At 45.5% G+C, this 14,160-nt stretch overlaps 1 protein-coding gene across 6 annotated transcripts in view; it reads left to right on the top strand.

The window, feature by feature from the left end:
• The first annotated feature begins 2,534 nt into the window (after positions 1-2,534).
• The window catches only part of mark4b (MAP/microtubule affinity-regulating kinase 4b), a 34,779-nt gene continuing 23,153 nt past the window's right edge, over positions 2,535-14,160 (top strand). For 2 of the 6 annotated variants that reach the window (XM_076976289.1, XM_076976290.1), the window contains exons 1-3: positions 2,539-3,554; positions 9,836-10,033; positions 10,390-10,443. In XM_076976289.1, coding sequence (XP_076832404.1) covers positions 3,504-3,554; positions 9,836-10,033; positions 10,390-10,443 — 303 coding nt within the window. In that variant the 5' untranslated portion in view covers positions 2,539-3,503. Of the gene's footprint in view, positions 3,555-9,835; positions 10,034-10,389; positions 10,444-14,160 lie in introns of all 6 variants that reach the window. The other 4 variants (XR_013121588.1, XM_076976288.1, XM_076976291.1 and 1 more) reach the window with 4 other exon arrangements.

The following is a 14,160-nucleotide window of genomic DNA, read 5'->3' as shown; positions in this document are numbered from 1 at the left end:
GGTTGAACTTCAGTGACCTCCACAGTCAACCACAGTCAATCCTACATGGCAAATGCAACTGACCAAATCTACACCAATCACATGTCAACATGGACCAAAATGACAAATGACAAAATGCATTTCCACGCCATGAAGAACTGGGGCTGTTATTTGAGCATGGCAGGTTGTATCCAGTGTTTGTTTGGTGTTGCTAACCAAAGTTCTCTCAGTGACTGTACTGCCACCAGATTTACAGTGTTGTATTTTTGCTTATTGACCATAAGATGGCGCCATTAGGAGCAGTTGGTGGTTTAAAGTTATGACTCATCTATTTTCACTCTCTACTAAGCATCAAGGTTTGCAGACTGTTAAATGCTGTTATATTCCTCACAAAATTTTAGGTTCTATTGGTCCCCAATAAATCATTTAATGGCAGAAAGTCCAAAAATATTAAAAAAATATTCTCCATCAAACTAGGAATCACTGCCATTACTTTATTATCAGAGTGAAGACTGGCCTATTCATACACTAATATGCACCATTGCATAGGGTAAATTGAGTTTTAGGTGAGTCATTTTCTACACAGTACAGGGGCTAAATGAAAATACGCAGGAATAAATGTACTGTCTGGTCACTTTCTGGTCAACCTGAAAATTCTCTGCCAAATGATGCTCTATTTATGTAAAAGTAGACTACATTCGGTTAATTCAAGTGCTACAGTACTAATTATCCTCAAAGTATAGACCTGTATTGTTCAGAGTCAAGCTAAAAAAAACATGCAGCAGTCTATAATTAATGGTTCGATTTTACTAGGGTATTTAAACAGAACTACAGCTCTAAATACTCTTCCCGGCATTCCGTGCTTTGATCTTAAAGTCATCATCATGAATGATGACGTATGAATGTCCTGCGTCTGCACAGATAACCACAATGATTTCGTCACTCTTCAGTTCTTTACACATGGTATTGTATGTAAATATTCCAGAGTTGATCTAAAAAACAACTCCTATTTTATATATTGGATGTATCAGATTGCATATCAGATGTCTGACTTACTTCACATGGTTTGTTTAGTTAATATCGCCCCCTGGTGTGATTTACTGTGTTTTATGTATAATCAGTGACGTGCTATTAAAGTAACCCTTTGCTCGGTCTGCTGATGTGCTAAAAGTGTCATTCACTGTGCTCCCCAAATCCGATAAGGAAAAAAACTAGCAAAATGACGTGTTTTTTCAACATTTCATACCATAGTCAACCATATAAAAAAAAGTTTAACTCATTCAAACTAAACGATTAAATTACATATGCTCACTGTTAAAATGTGGTGGAAATTCTGCTGAAGCATTTACTCTGTATAAAAATAAATAGATAAACAAATAAATCGAATAATAAATAAATAAGTCCACGCGCTGCGCAGTGTGTTGTTTGCGCTGCTGTAACTCCCGATTGAACTAATTGCCTAATTATCGAGCTTTTATGCGTTGAGTCAGGTTACAGTTCATAATAAACTGTGCAAGAACACGTTTTACTCTAAACAGCACATAGGGCGATCACAACATCATTTCCATTCACGATTTGAAGGCGGTTTGTGCTCTCTCGTAGTACTGATACAATAAAGTTAGGATATTGTAGTCTAAGTGATTATCTATATCAACCCTTCACATGAGATGTTTACACGGCTTCTGTCTCCGATATCCACGTTCAGCCAGTTTGCAAAAACCAACATGATCTGTAAACATCAATTTAAAACGAATGAACTGAATTTAGCAAAACATTCAAATACAAATATATAGTGAGTGGTATACGGAGGTGGTGATGAGCTGTGAAATACAAGATGTCAGAATTATAGTCTAACTGTCCAATGTAAATGTCTCATTATCAGGGTTTAATGCATGAATGCAACGGTGGCGTGTTGAAAAGGTCGATGTGTGGGGGAAAGACGTGACTCCAAAATCACGCAGATGTTTCAGAATTTCATGAATGAAACATGGTGGAAGTAGTAGTTTTGAAGAATACTGTTGCAAAGAAAATCGAGATGTTCGTTCTCATGCAAACTGAGGTGCAGCTATGAGCGTTTTACTGCTGGGGGAATCAAGGAGCTGTCAATTGCCACAAAACGATAAAACTAGTTTTATAAACCGTGAACAAACAGGCATAAGTACATTAATTACTAATTAATTACACGAATAAAGATCGTGACGTAATTCCCTAACCCTGCGCCGTATGATACTCCCACTCCCCTCCTCCTCTTCTCCTCTCTTCCCCTCTCCTCCCCTCCTCTCCCTCTCCTCCTCCTCTTCTCCTCTCTTCCCCTCTCCTCCCCTCCTCCTCTCCTCTCCTCCTCTCCCCTCCCCCAGCAGGAAAACGCCCAAAAGCTGCAACTCACTTTTCAGACCTGTCTTCTGCTATTAATGTCATTTATCCAAAATGACACCAACGTTGTTAAGATGAGAATTAACTGGCTGTGACGTCAATTCACAGCGGGTAGTTTATGTTTTTATTTTTGTTTGTTGTTTACAGGAACCCCTGCTCATGTAGCGGCCCGTCTCTGCGCAGACTACCATCACGCTACACAGGAATGAATGGGCGAATTGTCTCTTTAAGAGAGCGTGTGTGTGTGTGTGTGTGTGTGTGTGTGTGTGTGTGTGTGTGTGTGTGTGTGTGTGTGTGTGTGTGTGAGTGGGGGTGTCCACGGCAGCCCGGCCCATTCGGAGCCCCACGTCCTTCCTTCACGCCCGTGTCACACGCTTCTGGGGATGAAGACGGCGAGACCAGCCGATATTCAGTACCGGGAGAGGCGATGTTCGGGCGGACAAGCCTTCCACACTTTGTTTCCTATATTTGCTTTAGTTTGAGACGTTTTTGCTTCGGTACAAGGCGGGGTTGGGAGGGTGGGTGCCGCCCGGTCGGGTTTTGTAGTTCACACATTGTGGCTTAGCTGCTGTTTCTGGGATTTTATTTATTTATTCATGTATTTTTTCCTGGAAATGTACACAAATGAGTCTTTGAACGAGACGACGTGTGCGTGGTGAAGGACTCGGGTGATTTAATTTCAGTTCTTAACATGAAGACACGGAAAATATCCCGTCTGGCTCGATCCGTCTGCTCTCCTCGCCTTGTCTGACTCCAAGACTGCCACACGTACTGGGAACCAGTAGCTGGACATACTGGAAACGCAGGATGGGACGTCGTTCATCGTTTGTCAACAGACAAAATGAGTCTTCTCTCAGCCTAAACAACACAAGCGACATATCGTATGAGCGATATATAGAATTGTAACATTGGACTCTCGTTTTATTTTGCACTGGGCAGGAGAAACCTGTATGCATCTGGAAATGCGGACGATTTGAGGATACGTTTGCTAACTGGTCCCAGCAGGACAGCCCAGCCCAGGGCATCGATTAGCTTACAGATCATTCGCTGAGATGCAGATACGCAAATGACCGCTGTTTTCCTTCAACTTTGTGCATAGATAAATAGAGGTAATAAGTAGAGTGGTTGTTGAAGTCCAGACCTCAGGAACAATGTCTTCTCGTCCAGCGCATCAGCTGGGGAACGAGAGGAATTCAGACCACGTAAGTGAACTCCTCTTGTCTGACCTACACAGCACACAGTGTTTCCACCCATCCATCACTTTAAAGCAACCAATTGATCGCTGTATTGGGGGGAAAGGGGAACGAGAAGGCAAGTGTGCACTAAAATGGCCACGACAAGGTTGTAGTCGCAGTACTGAAGATGATGTTTGAGCAGATCACTGTAGTCACACTGCAGCTCCACAGTCGCTTCCTGGACGTGAGCGTCGGGCCGCAGTGTTTCAGTGACCCGGTTAGTGTCGGAGCTCAGGGCGAGGAAAGGGGGGAAGCCTTTTAGTTTTCCGTCTGAAAAGCTGGTGTGAGTCAGCATGGCTGTGCACAACTTTTAACAGGAGCTGCAAAATCCACATTTAGGCCTACAGCGAGTGTGTGTGGGTGATTCACAGATGGGATCAACGTTGCTCGGTTTTTACTACTGTGTTTATTCTGACGTCACTCTATTTCACTAATAGCACAATAGTGAATAGGAGAGTGTAGAATGGGGCTGTGGGTGTGGACAACGCATTGTTGTTGTCCATTATGCTGTCTTTCAGATCCCAAGACATTTACAATTTTATTAAATAAAAATATAGGTTTGGTTCCCCATATGTTTTCATATATGGAAAAGGGACAGACGTTAATCTCATTACTTTAGCATTGCTGTAAGTCCCTGCATGAACTCAAAGCCAAGTGTGATGTGATCAGCTCATCTGTATTGATCTGAGCGGGCTGAAATTCGAATGTATAAAACCTCACGCCATATTCTATTATCATTAGTTGGCAGTAGATTTAATCACATAATTCCAGCCATTCCTTTTCTGTTTTAACCAATTAATCAGACTCTGTATTAGAGGTGTTGGAGGACATGTGGGGTTTTTTTTTTTTTTTTACATTCTCATATCTCTCATATTCACTGCATTTTGCTTAACATTGAGTCAGCAATGTTGGTCCAGGATGTAGCTACTTTTGGTAAAATTAGCTAAACTGACAGTTACCTTGCAGCTTTATTTGATATTATAACCACAGTCGTTATTGTTGTTTGTTTTTAAGCATTTGACAGGTGTTTTTATTCAGTGATTTACAATTTCAGGCATGTTACAGGCAGAAAGAGCCAGTGAGCTTGAGCAGTCTTGCCCAAGGACAATTATTGGTGTAGCATAGAGCGCTAAACTGCAGTGCTGTAGGCCCTCGAGACTGTAGTTTTATACACCTACTTTATAAACAGACTAAGCAAAAGGGCAAATCATTTTACTAATAATAATTCTGCTCTCTTTAGTGCTTTGTGAATATACAGAGCTGGTGTCTCTGTCTCCACCCTAACGGCACACTAACGCCGGATCAGAATCAGGTTTCCCAGTGGCCTAACCAGCATGTGTTTTTTAAATAACTGTATCTCAGTACAGGTTCTTCTATGTAGGGACTTTGATACAGAATGATGAGAACGTTATGAACTTGTGAATCTGTTCTCTACACCTTGAACATGTGTTGTATGCCATAGACACATTACACATCGCAAAAACATAAAAACTTGCTACATGACATCACCTGATAAACCTTCATAATGGAAAAAAACATGTCTGAACGAAGGGGAAAAAAAGACTCAGCTGATCGTAATATTCAGCAGAGTGTTTAAACGCACCAGCACAAGTCATTCATTTTTATTAGGACCAGTGAAACTTTGGAGCGTTAGAAACTCGGGCACTGCTGCAGCGGTCGTAAAGTGGTGAGTCTGCCAGACCATGCAGGACCCAGCAGAAGTGGCCGGAGTTTGCAACAGAGGAACTGGTAGCACTGAGCCAGCACATTAGGAAGTTCATCATGAGAGAGGACTCAGTCTCACAGATTATGCAAACACTTTGTCTGGCCATAGAACTAAAGCCAAACAACTAAAACAGAGGAGCCAGCCACAGGCCAGAGAAGGTGATCGTGTTATCTCTGTTGTGCAAGTGGCCCAAGGCTGGAGGACAGAGGCCAGGCCTGACGATGTAGCCCAGACCCTTGACCTTGTTTTCAGGTCATGTGTCTTATGCGGAAACTGGCTTATCTGTTGAAATGAAACAGGTTTCACATGGTCACGATGGCAGCCATTTTGTGTTATGCTCCACTAGCTTACTTAAAAAAAAACTTAAATGTCAAGACCAGTGATTAAGAACTTGGAAAGACTCTCTCTCTGTTTCTCTCTCTCTTTCTCTTTCTCTCTGTCTGTCTTCTGTACCTAACTCTGTTCTTGAAGTGCAGAAATAACACTGTTATTTTATTGGTCAGTACCGGAAGTCGAGGAGAAGTCAGCGAGCAGTTGTGTAAAGCCACACTCTCTTTGTTGCTTCATTTTGGGGCGTAATGGCCATAAGAAGAACCTAACACACGAATACCTTATGGTGACTACTTGACATTACTGCTCTCTCTGAATCAGACATCGGTTTAAATGCACTGGTAGGCAGTAGATTGGAATTGGGAACATGTTTGTTCTACAAGGCTTTAGCAGCCATTTTGTTTATACTTCTTCCACCACTTATTTAAGAATAAAGGGAAAATTATGTGTCCAGTTTTGCAACTGTTTGTACTGGACCTCTTCCCGGACTCTTATATGTTCAGTAGTAGTTCTTTGTGTTGGTATGTGCCCTGCTATTTTTTTCCTCATCCAAACAGATAAATGACAATCTGATCCTGAGAATATTTCTAAAACTGGGGATTATTAATTCAGTACCAAAATGGTCGAACACCAGTGAGTGGTTTTCGTCTGTGTTTGTCAGGAAAAACCCGGCCAGCTAGCCATTAGCTGCATAGCTCAGTTAATCGGACCCAGAGGCCAGCCCGGCCGGGTTTGTTTCGTGGTTTGTTTCTTGGAAACCCAACGAGCAATTCTGGTTCTGTAAGATGGACAGAAGATGCTCATCATAGTGAGGTCATGGACAAAATTGTTATGCGGTGCATTCCATAAGTGTTTGGCTAGAGACACAGTTCTTGGTGTTTGTGCCTCTTAAATCTAGAAGCAGTCACTAAAATGTTTTAGAACTTGAAGTTATTTACATATATAGGGTGAATGACGTAGGAATCACACCTGTTTTTACACATTATCTCCTTCCTCCACCCACGTCTCACAGGCCCAGAATAACGGTTGTACGGTGATTCATGTTTCCTGCAAGAGACCTTGAATATTGTGTCAAATATGTAGTGGTTGTAATCATTCTTGTGTGACACCTAGTTTGCCATATTGTAATGCTGTGTTTAATTCACCGACAGCATTTAGTAATAAGGTTATTATTACACCTTTATGTTCAATATGCCTCATGGTCTGCAATATATATAAGCATTATAAGTGATTTCTGGCTTGAGAGCAGTCATTAGAATTCCAATATAGAAAATCATGATCCATCTAAACTAAAAAAAATAAAATAAACTAATTGCTGGTATTGCTAGTAAAGAATTCGGATGTAGAAGCACACAGCTGTAGCGGGAAACTCTGCTGCCCGTGGCTGTTTCAGGATTGCATCATGATTTTGTTTGCTGAGCCAATGGCTTCGACGGACAGCCGATGCTGTCGGTGGCGTCCCTTTGTGATTTGGGAAGGTGTGGGGGATGGGTGATCTCTTCGCTGAGTGCTTACCAGATGGGCCTCAGCTGGGGCGGGGCGGGGGGCTTTTTGTATGGGTCCTCTCATCTAATGCCAAGGTGAGAACTCTCAATCGGCCCGATCACTCTCTCCGTGGCTAGCCGCCCCTCTGTTGGGGCACTGCGCCGCTTGCCTGCGCCTGTCCGTCTTTGTGCTTTTACCCCCCCAAAAATAAGATTCGAGCCGTGAGGCTGCTATGTACCAGGTCCACCATGTCGCTAATGTAATGGATGGATAGCAGGCGTCAGGAAGATATGGCATTACTTTTTATGAGGTTCAATGTAGGAGATGAAAGTTCTTACTAGGTTTTCTAGTAAACATTGAGAAAACATGGACCTCATATTTCTCTGAAGTCTTTGTATTTTCATAGTCGGTATGTGGCACACCATAGCATGACTGCTGTCAACAGTCTGTTGTGTTTGTTGACGAGTCATCGTTTTCAGGGAAATGTAGACAGAGGAGGCGATGACGAGGAACTGGTCCGAGCTGACTCTGGGACGTGATACCATTGTGGAAAACAGGACGTAGGGCTGAGAGACTGGCGGGAGAGGAGGTGATCCACGCAGGGCAATAGCAGGACGTGGGGCGGGATGGACCCTGACCCAATCACGTGTCCCCTCTCGTCTTTCTGCCCTGTCCCACACAGGATGCTCTCCAAAGAGACAGGTCCATTGTGTAAGACCAGGGCGGGGTCTCCAGGCCCACAGGACTGCAGGCAACTGTTTCAGAAGGACGTGAATCCCCACTGAACTCTCTGCTGCACTAGTGTTTTGCCCTCTGCTGTCTTACTGGAAGGCGGCGTCACATTAGAAGTGGTCAATCTGCATATTCACTTCCTTTGTGTTTGTGGCTTGTAAGGCTTGATGTGTTTAGGAAAACAATAGTGTTGAGCTAAAAGACAAGTGAGAAGGGGACTTGATGATCAGACAGGGAACAATGAAAGAAAATAGCAATGGTTGCCAGTAGCCCATGTGTGAGACCAGTGATACAACGTGTTATTAGTGCTAGGGTGAGTGAAATATCATCAGGACAAATGAGCCCAATATGTTTTATTCAGAGTTAGTAATGTTTTTAAAAATGGGAGAGACTAATGTCTCCACTTCCAGAGACACACACACATATGCAGACATACATCACGCAGAGGGACATAAATATGGGGTTTTTAGTCCATCTAAAGCCGGTTGTTGGGTGTCTTTTTCTGGTTGATCCTCCCGTCTGCGGAGACAGCATAATTCCCATAATGCACTGTTGGAATGGCGTTTATCCAGGAGAATTTAAATGAATATAATCTTGGCACCCTCTTCCCCGTAGCAAGGTGTGAATTTTGGTGTGAAGAACCCCCTTCCTGCTTTCTAAATTGTCTTTATCTATGGCCAGTCCTGCCTGCGATGAACGTCCTGACCATCACATCCATCCCCCACTCCCACACAGCCCTGAATAAATTGGTGCGGCAATCAGGGAGGGAGTCCACGGGAGAATCGATGTGTTCTCCATAAAAGGGAGAAATAAAAGCAGGGGGGTTGGTGGTGAAAAGGACAGCCGCCAATCGCAGAACTGCTAAACACGAGAAAGGGCGCCCAGCGTGAGATGAGTGGGCATGAGTGTGACGATGTCCGCATACGTGTGCATGTGTGTCTGTGCGTATACATATATGTACAGACATGTGAATAATTACAGGCTTGTGAATGGGGGAGGGTCAACTGACAGCATTTTGTCCCTCGTGTCTATTGGAGGTCAGAGCAGTGCTGGAGGTCACCTTCGTCCCCGGGGGGCCGGCGGGTCCAAGAGGGAGTGACACAGCAGACAGAACCACAGGCAGGGTTTAGACGGTGGAGGGAGTCCTATGGCCATTTTCACAAAAGGGCTCCATTTTCACTGCAGCTTGGTTATTGGTGTGCCCTCGATACTTAGGGGGTCATGGGTTAGTCCTGTGGTAAAACTAAGCAGTGACTTACTATCTTTCATTGTAGCATGACTGCCATCTGAGAGCAGGAATCTATGGGCTCCATAATGTGAAAAGGTCGGAGGTCATACAGCAATACCCTCCGTGTGCCTGGTGTGTGTACTACACCCCCCCCCCCCCCCCACCCCAACCGTCTCCATAAACAAGCTCGAGGTTTAAAGCTATGACTCATTCACCATTAACACTCTACACGTGATGTGCAGACAGCCCTCATATAGACATACACTGCATTCGAAAAACACTCACAAGCTATGGCAAAACTAAAGAGCCAATCAGACTCTGAGTTGTACAACATGTGCACCAGGCTAATCGTGGAGGTTATAAAGCGGTGGCATCGTTTAGCATCCAAGTGCGAAAACGCAGCACATTCCAAAACAGATTAGGTACCGAGGCCCCTCGCCAAACCTCACGCCCCCCCGAGACGCAGAAGCAAGCAGAGTTGTGGCAGGTCAGCTCTTCGTTGCCTAGAGAAGGTCAGCTCAGGAAACATGCAGACACCTGCGTGCAAGACTCTCCCTGGCTGGAGTATCGTCAGTAATCCAATCACCATGAGCTCTTCAGCATGATCCCTCCATCTCCATGCAGGGCTGATCAGTTCATCCCCTCTGGAAATGCACCTGCAAACGTTGGCCGTGAAAGTTCTGTGTGTTCATGGTGCCTCTCCCCCCCCCCCCCCCCCCCCCCACCCCGCCCCCCCTCTTCCCCCAGCATGCACAGCTCTCGGCCAGCCGCTCGGAGAAGGGCTCGTCCTGGTCCCATCGCTCTCTGGGAGCTCGATGTCGCAGCTCCATCGCCTCGTGCTCGGACGAGCACCCTCACATCGGCAACTACCGCCTGCTCAAGACCATCGGCAAGGGCAACTTTGCCAAGGTGAAGCTGGCACGTCACATCCTGACGGGCAGAGAGGTAAGCCTGCCGAGCTCTTATGGATCTCCACCAGGGGCGTCCTGAAGCTGGAGAGTCCTGGTCTTGGGGTTGGAGGAACTCTGCTCCATGACTACATCTGCAGACTCTGACCTGCGGCACTGGAATGTTGCAGCTTTACTTTTAAGTGAAGCAAACAAAGCCTGCCAAAAAAAATCCATAAAGTTTCTTATCCAGTTTTCTCACACTTTGACCAACAGTAATCACGCCATCAAATATATATGGGATGTTTTTCTGTTTCTGGGAGTTTTACAGTGGCACAATATGAAAGCTTTTTTATGTACAGGGTATCTGACTTTTCGAACCAATAATATGTACCTTTCCTTTACAATTTTCAGGTTGCAATAAAGATTATTGACAAAACCCAACTAAACCCAACCAGCCTACAAAAGGTAAGATCCAGATTCTAACTTCAGATTCCCTAAAGGTGTTTTCATTTAACTGCTTATTTAATTATGACAAGTGCCTGACAAGCAAACGCGAACAGTAACACACATGGCAGTATCGTATCGGTGCTGAACAGTTATAGGACAACGCTGTGTGTGTATATGTAGTGCACTGAGCCTTCATCTTTTGGTTTTGTCTGGTAATACAACAGCATAGCGTGAACTTTAACCTGGGTGTCCTGACTGGGAGCCCCGTGGGCCGTGATGTGCGTCAGAGCTTCTGTGACGTCTGTGTCTCGTCGCTGTGCAGTGATCTCTCCTCTGTGTTGGAGCACCTTGTGATTTGCATCGCTAATCTCACTCATTTACGGGAAATCTGGGGAACTTCACTCCACTGTTGTGATCACATTCACTCGGTGCTAAAGATGGCAGACTGTCGTTTGAGGGGAGGTGTTGATACAGATAAGATGAGCGGTCTGATAGTCTGATTAAAGAGAAGATGAGCAGTCTGATAGTCTGATTAAAGAGATGCAAATGTGTCTTGTTTTATAAGTGCAAACTCCAGTAATACTGCACTCCAGCCATGCCCAGTTGTGACTGTTCTTGTATAACATGTATCTCACAGTGATACATCTCTGGAGGATTATCACAGGTGCACCTGGGAGATTAAAATACCCAGCGAGATCTCTGACTGTAACACTTCATCCACACGGCGGCTGTCCCAGGGTGTTTGCGCTTCTGTGGGGTTCCATATTTCAGTGACCAGAGCAGAATGTTCTTGTCACGCGCTCTGGTGTCTGCGCTCTGGTGTCTGCGTGCTGGTGTCTGCGTGCTGGTGTCTGCACTCTGGTGTCTGCGCTCTGGTGTCTGCCCTCTGGTGTCTGCGTGCTGGTGTCTGCGCTCTGGTGTCTGCGTGCTGGTGTCTGCGTGCTGGTGTCTGCGTGCTGGTGTCTGCACTCTGGTGTCTGCGCGCTGGTGTCTGCGCTCTGGTGTCTGCGTGCTGGTGTCTGCGCTCTGGTGTCTGCGTGCTGGTGTCTGCGTGCTGGTGTCTGCGTGCTGGTGTCTGCACTCTGGTGTCTGCACGCTGGTGTCTGCGCTCTGGTGTCTGCGCTCTGGTGTCTGCGTGCTGGTGTCTGCACTCTGGTGTCTGCGTGCTGGTGTCTGCGTGCTGGTGTCTGCACTCTGGTGTCTGTGTGCTGGTGTCTGCGTGCTGGTGTCTGCACTCTGGTGTCTGCGTGCTGGTGTCTGCGTGCTGGTGTCTGTGCTCTGGTGTCTGCGCTCTGGTGTCTGCGCTCTGGTGTCTGTTCCACTGAGTGTTTTTCCTTCCATACGTTGTTCTATTTATGTTATGTTATCTTATTCTTTGTTATGCTGTGTTGATTGTGTTGATCTGCATGCCTGTGTGTGTGTGATCGGTACCTCAGGAATGACGTTCACACGCCGCACGTAAAAACTGCTGTTGGTGACACTGATCGTTCAAGCAGTGCCATGTCACCATTATTACTTACGGTTTACGTCTGGGAATATGAACCCTGTTGTTACAGCAGCTCAGATTTGGTGAAGACAAGCGTGTGCAGTGTGTCTTTATTATCAGGACGTTCTCTTAAATCCAACGAGCGTGAAAGGGTTTCGGATGCTGGCGTTTATAAAGCAGAAAGGGAGTGACGTTTGCCAGGCTGTTGCGTGGTTTCCGTGGTTGCCCCCGTGCATGATGGGCCTGCGCTGGGCTGTAGTCCTCCGAGGTGCAGCAGTGCCGACCCAAGCCACCCCTTCCAGCCTGGCACCCCGTGTCTCTCTGGCCCCAACCGGGGCACCTGCTGCCTCCCCCCCCTCGACCCCCCCCCTTCCTGTCCCCTCCCCCCACTTCCCTCTTGGTGTTTTTGTTCTCGTATCTGGTGCTGCCTCTCTGTCTCTCTCCCTCTTTTTTTCTGTTTTTATCCATTTCCTCCTTTATCTATCTTTCTCTCTGTCCCTTCTCTCTCCCTCTCTCTTTCCCTCTCTCTCCCTCTGTATCTCTCTCACTCTCCATCTCTCCTCTCTTTCCTTCTCTCCCTCTCTGTCTCACTCTCTGTCTCTATCTCTCCTTCTCTCTCTCTCCTTCTCTCTCCTTCTCTCTCTCTCTCTCTCTCCCTCCTTCTCTCTCTCCCTCATTCTCAGTCAGTCGCTCACATGCTTTTCCTGTCACACACACACAGACATGCAAACCAGCCGTTGCCATGGCGAGTGTCCGCTCCAGGTATTGGGAGGCTAGATGAAGCGTGGTGTATTCATCATCGTGGTGTTGCTCGATTATTTTCAGAGAAGTTCACCGTCTGCGTGCCTCAGCGTTTTGTGAGCGAGTCGATGTGTCATAGCAACAGCATTAACACAACACAACGATCCTTATGCAAGAACCACTTGTATGAACAGATTCATGATAGCAGCTTTCAGTTTTTCAACAGTTTTCTCGTGGGCGACGGCAACTTTTATGGGTGCCACAGACCTGTGGTACACTTCACATACAGCCCATAGGAAAGAACTGTAAATAGCCCAACAATCTGTTAAGCAGTCTGTTTTATCAGCTTGAAGAAATTTCAGTTTGAACATGAAAATTAAACTCGATGAATAAAGAGTAATCATTTTTTTATTATTCTCCTTGGTGCTGGTATTAAATTCCACTCTGCTGCTCTGCAGTGGACTGAAGCTATTCATCAGACGTGCTAACTTGTTGCCTGATGACTTTATATCCTGTGATAGATTAGCCTTCGGTGAAATTCACCCACGTTGTTTATCGGTTCATGATGCTCGTATTGACAGCCACTCCTCGGCAGAAGAGCCACGGTGGTGCTGACTGACATCGCTACGTCAGCTGGAGTCTGTCATCAGTCCTGCTTTAACCTCCGCCCATTTTAAACATACACCACCCTGATTCATGTGATTCATGGTCAGCTCAAGAAAGATTTCTTTCCCAATTCCTGGCTTTGTCAGTTCTTAATTCCACTACTGATGCCACAATCATGTGATATACAACGACTGGACTCTGAACATGATAAAAACAGCTCTTTTTGCCTGAAGGTGGAGTTTTTGTGAATGACAGTGCCTGCCATTTTGGGGGCGTTCAATAAGGTAATTCCCAGTTCTCTTGCACGCTCTTATACAACACAAAGGCAATTCAGGGCGGTTCTGTTCAGACACGAACGGATTTGTGGCCAGAGGAACTATGACACATTTTGGGTCATAATAAAATGTTCTTGCATGAAACCGATTGTTCCTAATGATTCTAATTTCTCACAGCAACCTAAACAATCTTATGACTCTTAATACACCTTCAGCTAACGGCTTTTAAAAAAAAAACAAATTTTACTCATGGATTATTTAAAACAAACCACCTAATCCTTCCATGATGTACAGTCTGTGCAGTAATGCAAAAATAAATAAATTAAGAAAAGCGACTTGGCAATCTCTTTGAAGATTTATGTTTGATCTCAGTATCCTCTCCCTCACTCCAAGCCTTCGACAGCACTCAATGTTTATCGGGTTTTCCAAGATGGACCCAGCCTCATCCGAACTGCTCTGGTAATTGTGGTGTAACCTGAGTGGCAGTATCACTTACACAGTCTCCGAGGCTGGAAGGGGCTTTGCAGACCCATTCTCTGCCTCCTCGGTCCGTAGACCCCCTCACTTTAATCCTGTTTTAGGGGTGGAGGGGCCCGACCCAGTCAGCTGGTGACAAGCTTTCCCAGA

The sequence above is a fragment of the Brachyhypopomus gauderio genome, chromosome 16 (assembly GCF_052324685.1).
Source record: "Brachyhypopomus gauderio isolate BG-103 chromosome 16, BGAUD_0.2, whole genome shotgun sequence".
In the NCBI taxonomy this organism is placed as follows: Eukaryota; Metazoa; Chordata; class Actinopteri; order Gymnotiformes; family Hypopomidae; genus Brachyhypopomus; species Brachyhypopomus gauderio.
The sequence above is the reverse complement of the archived record's forward strand: the minus strand, read 5'-3'. Positions and strand labels throughout refer to the sequence as shown.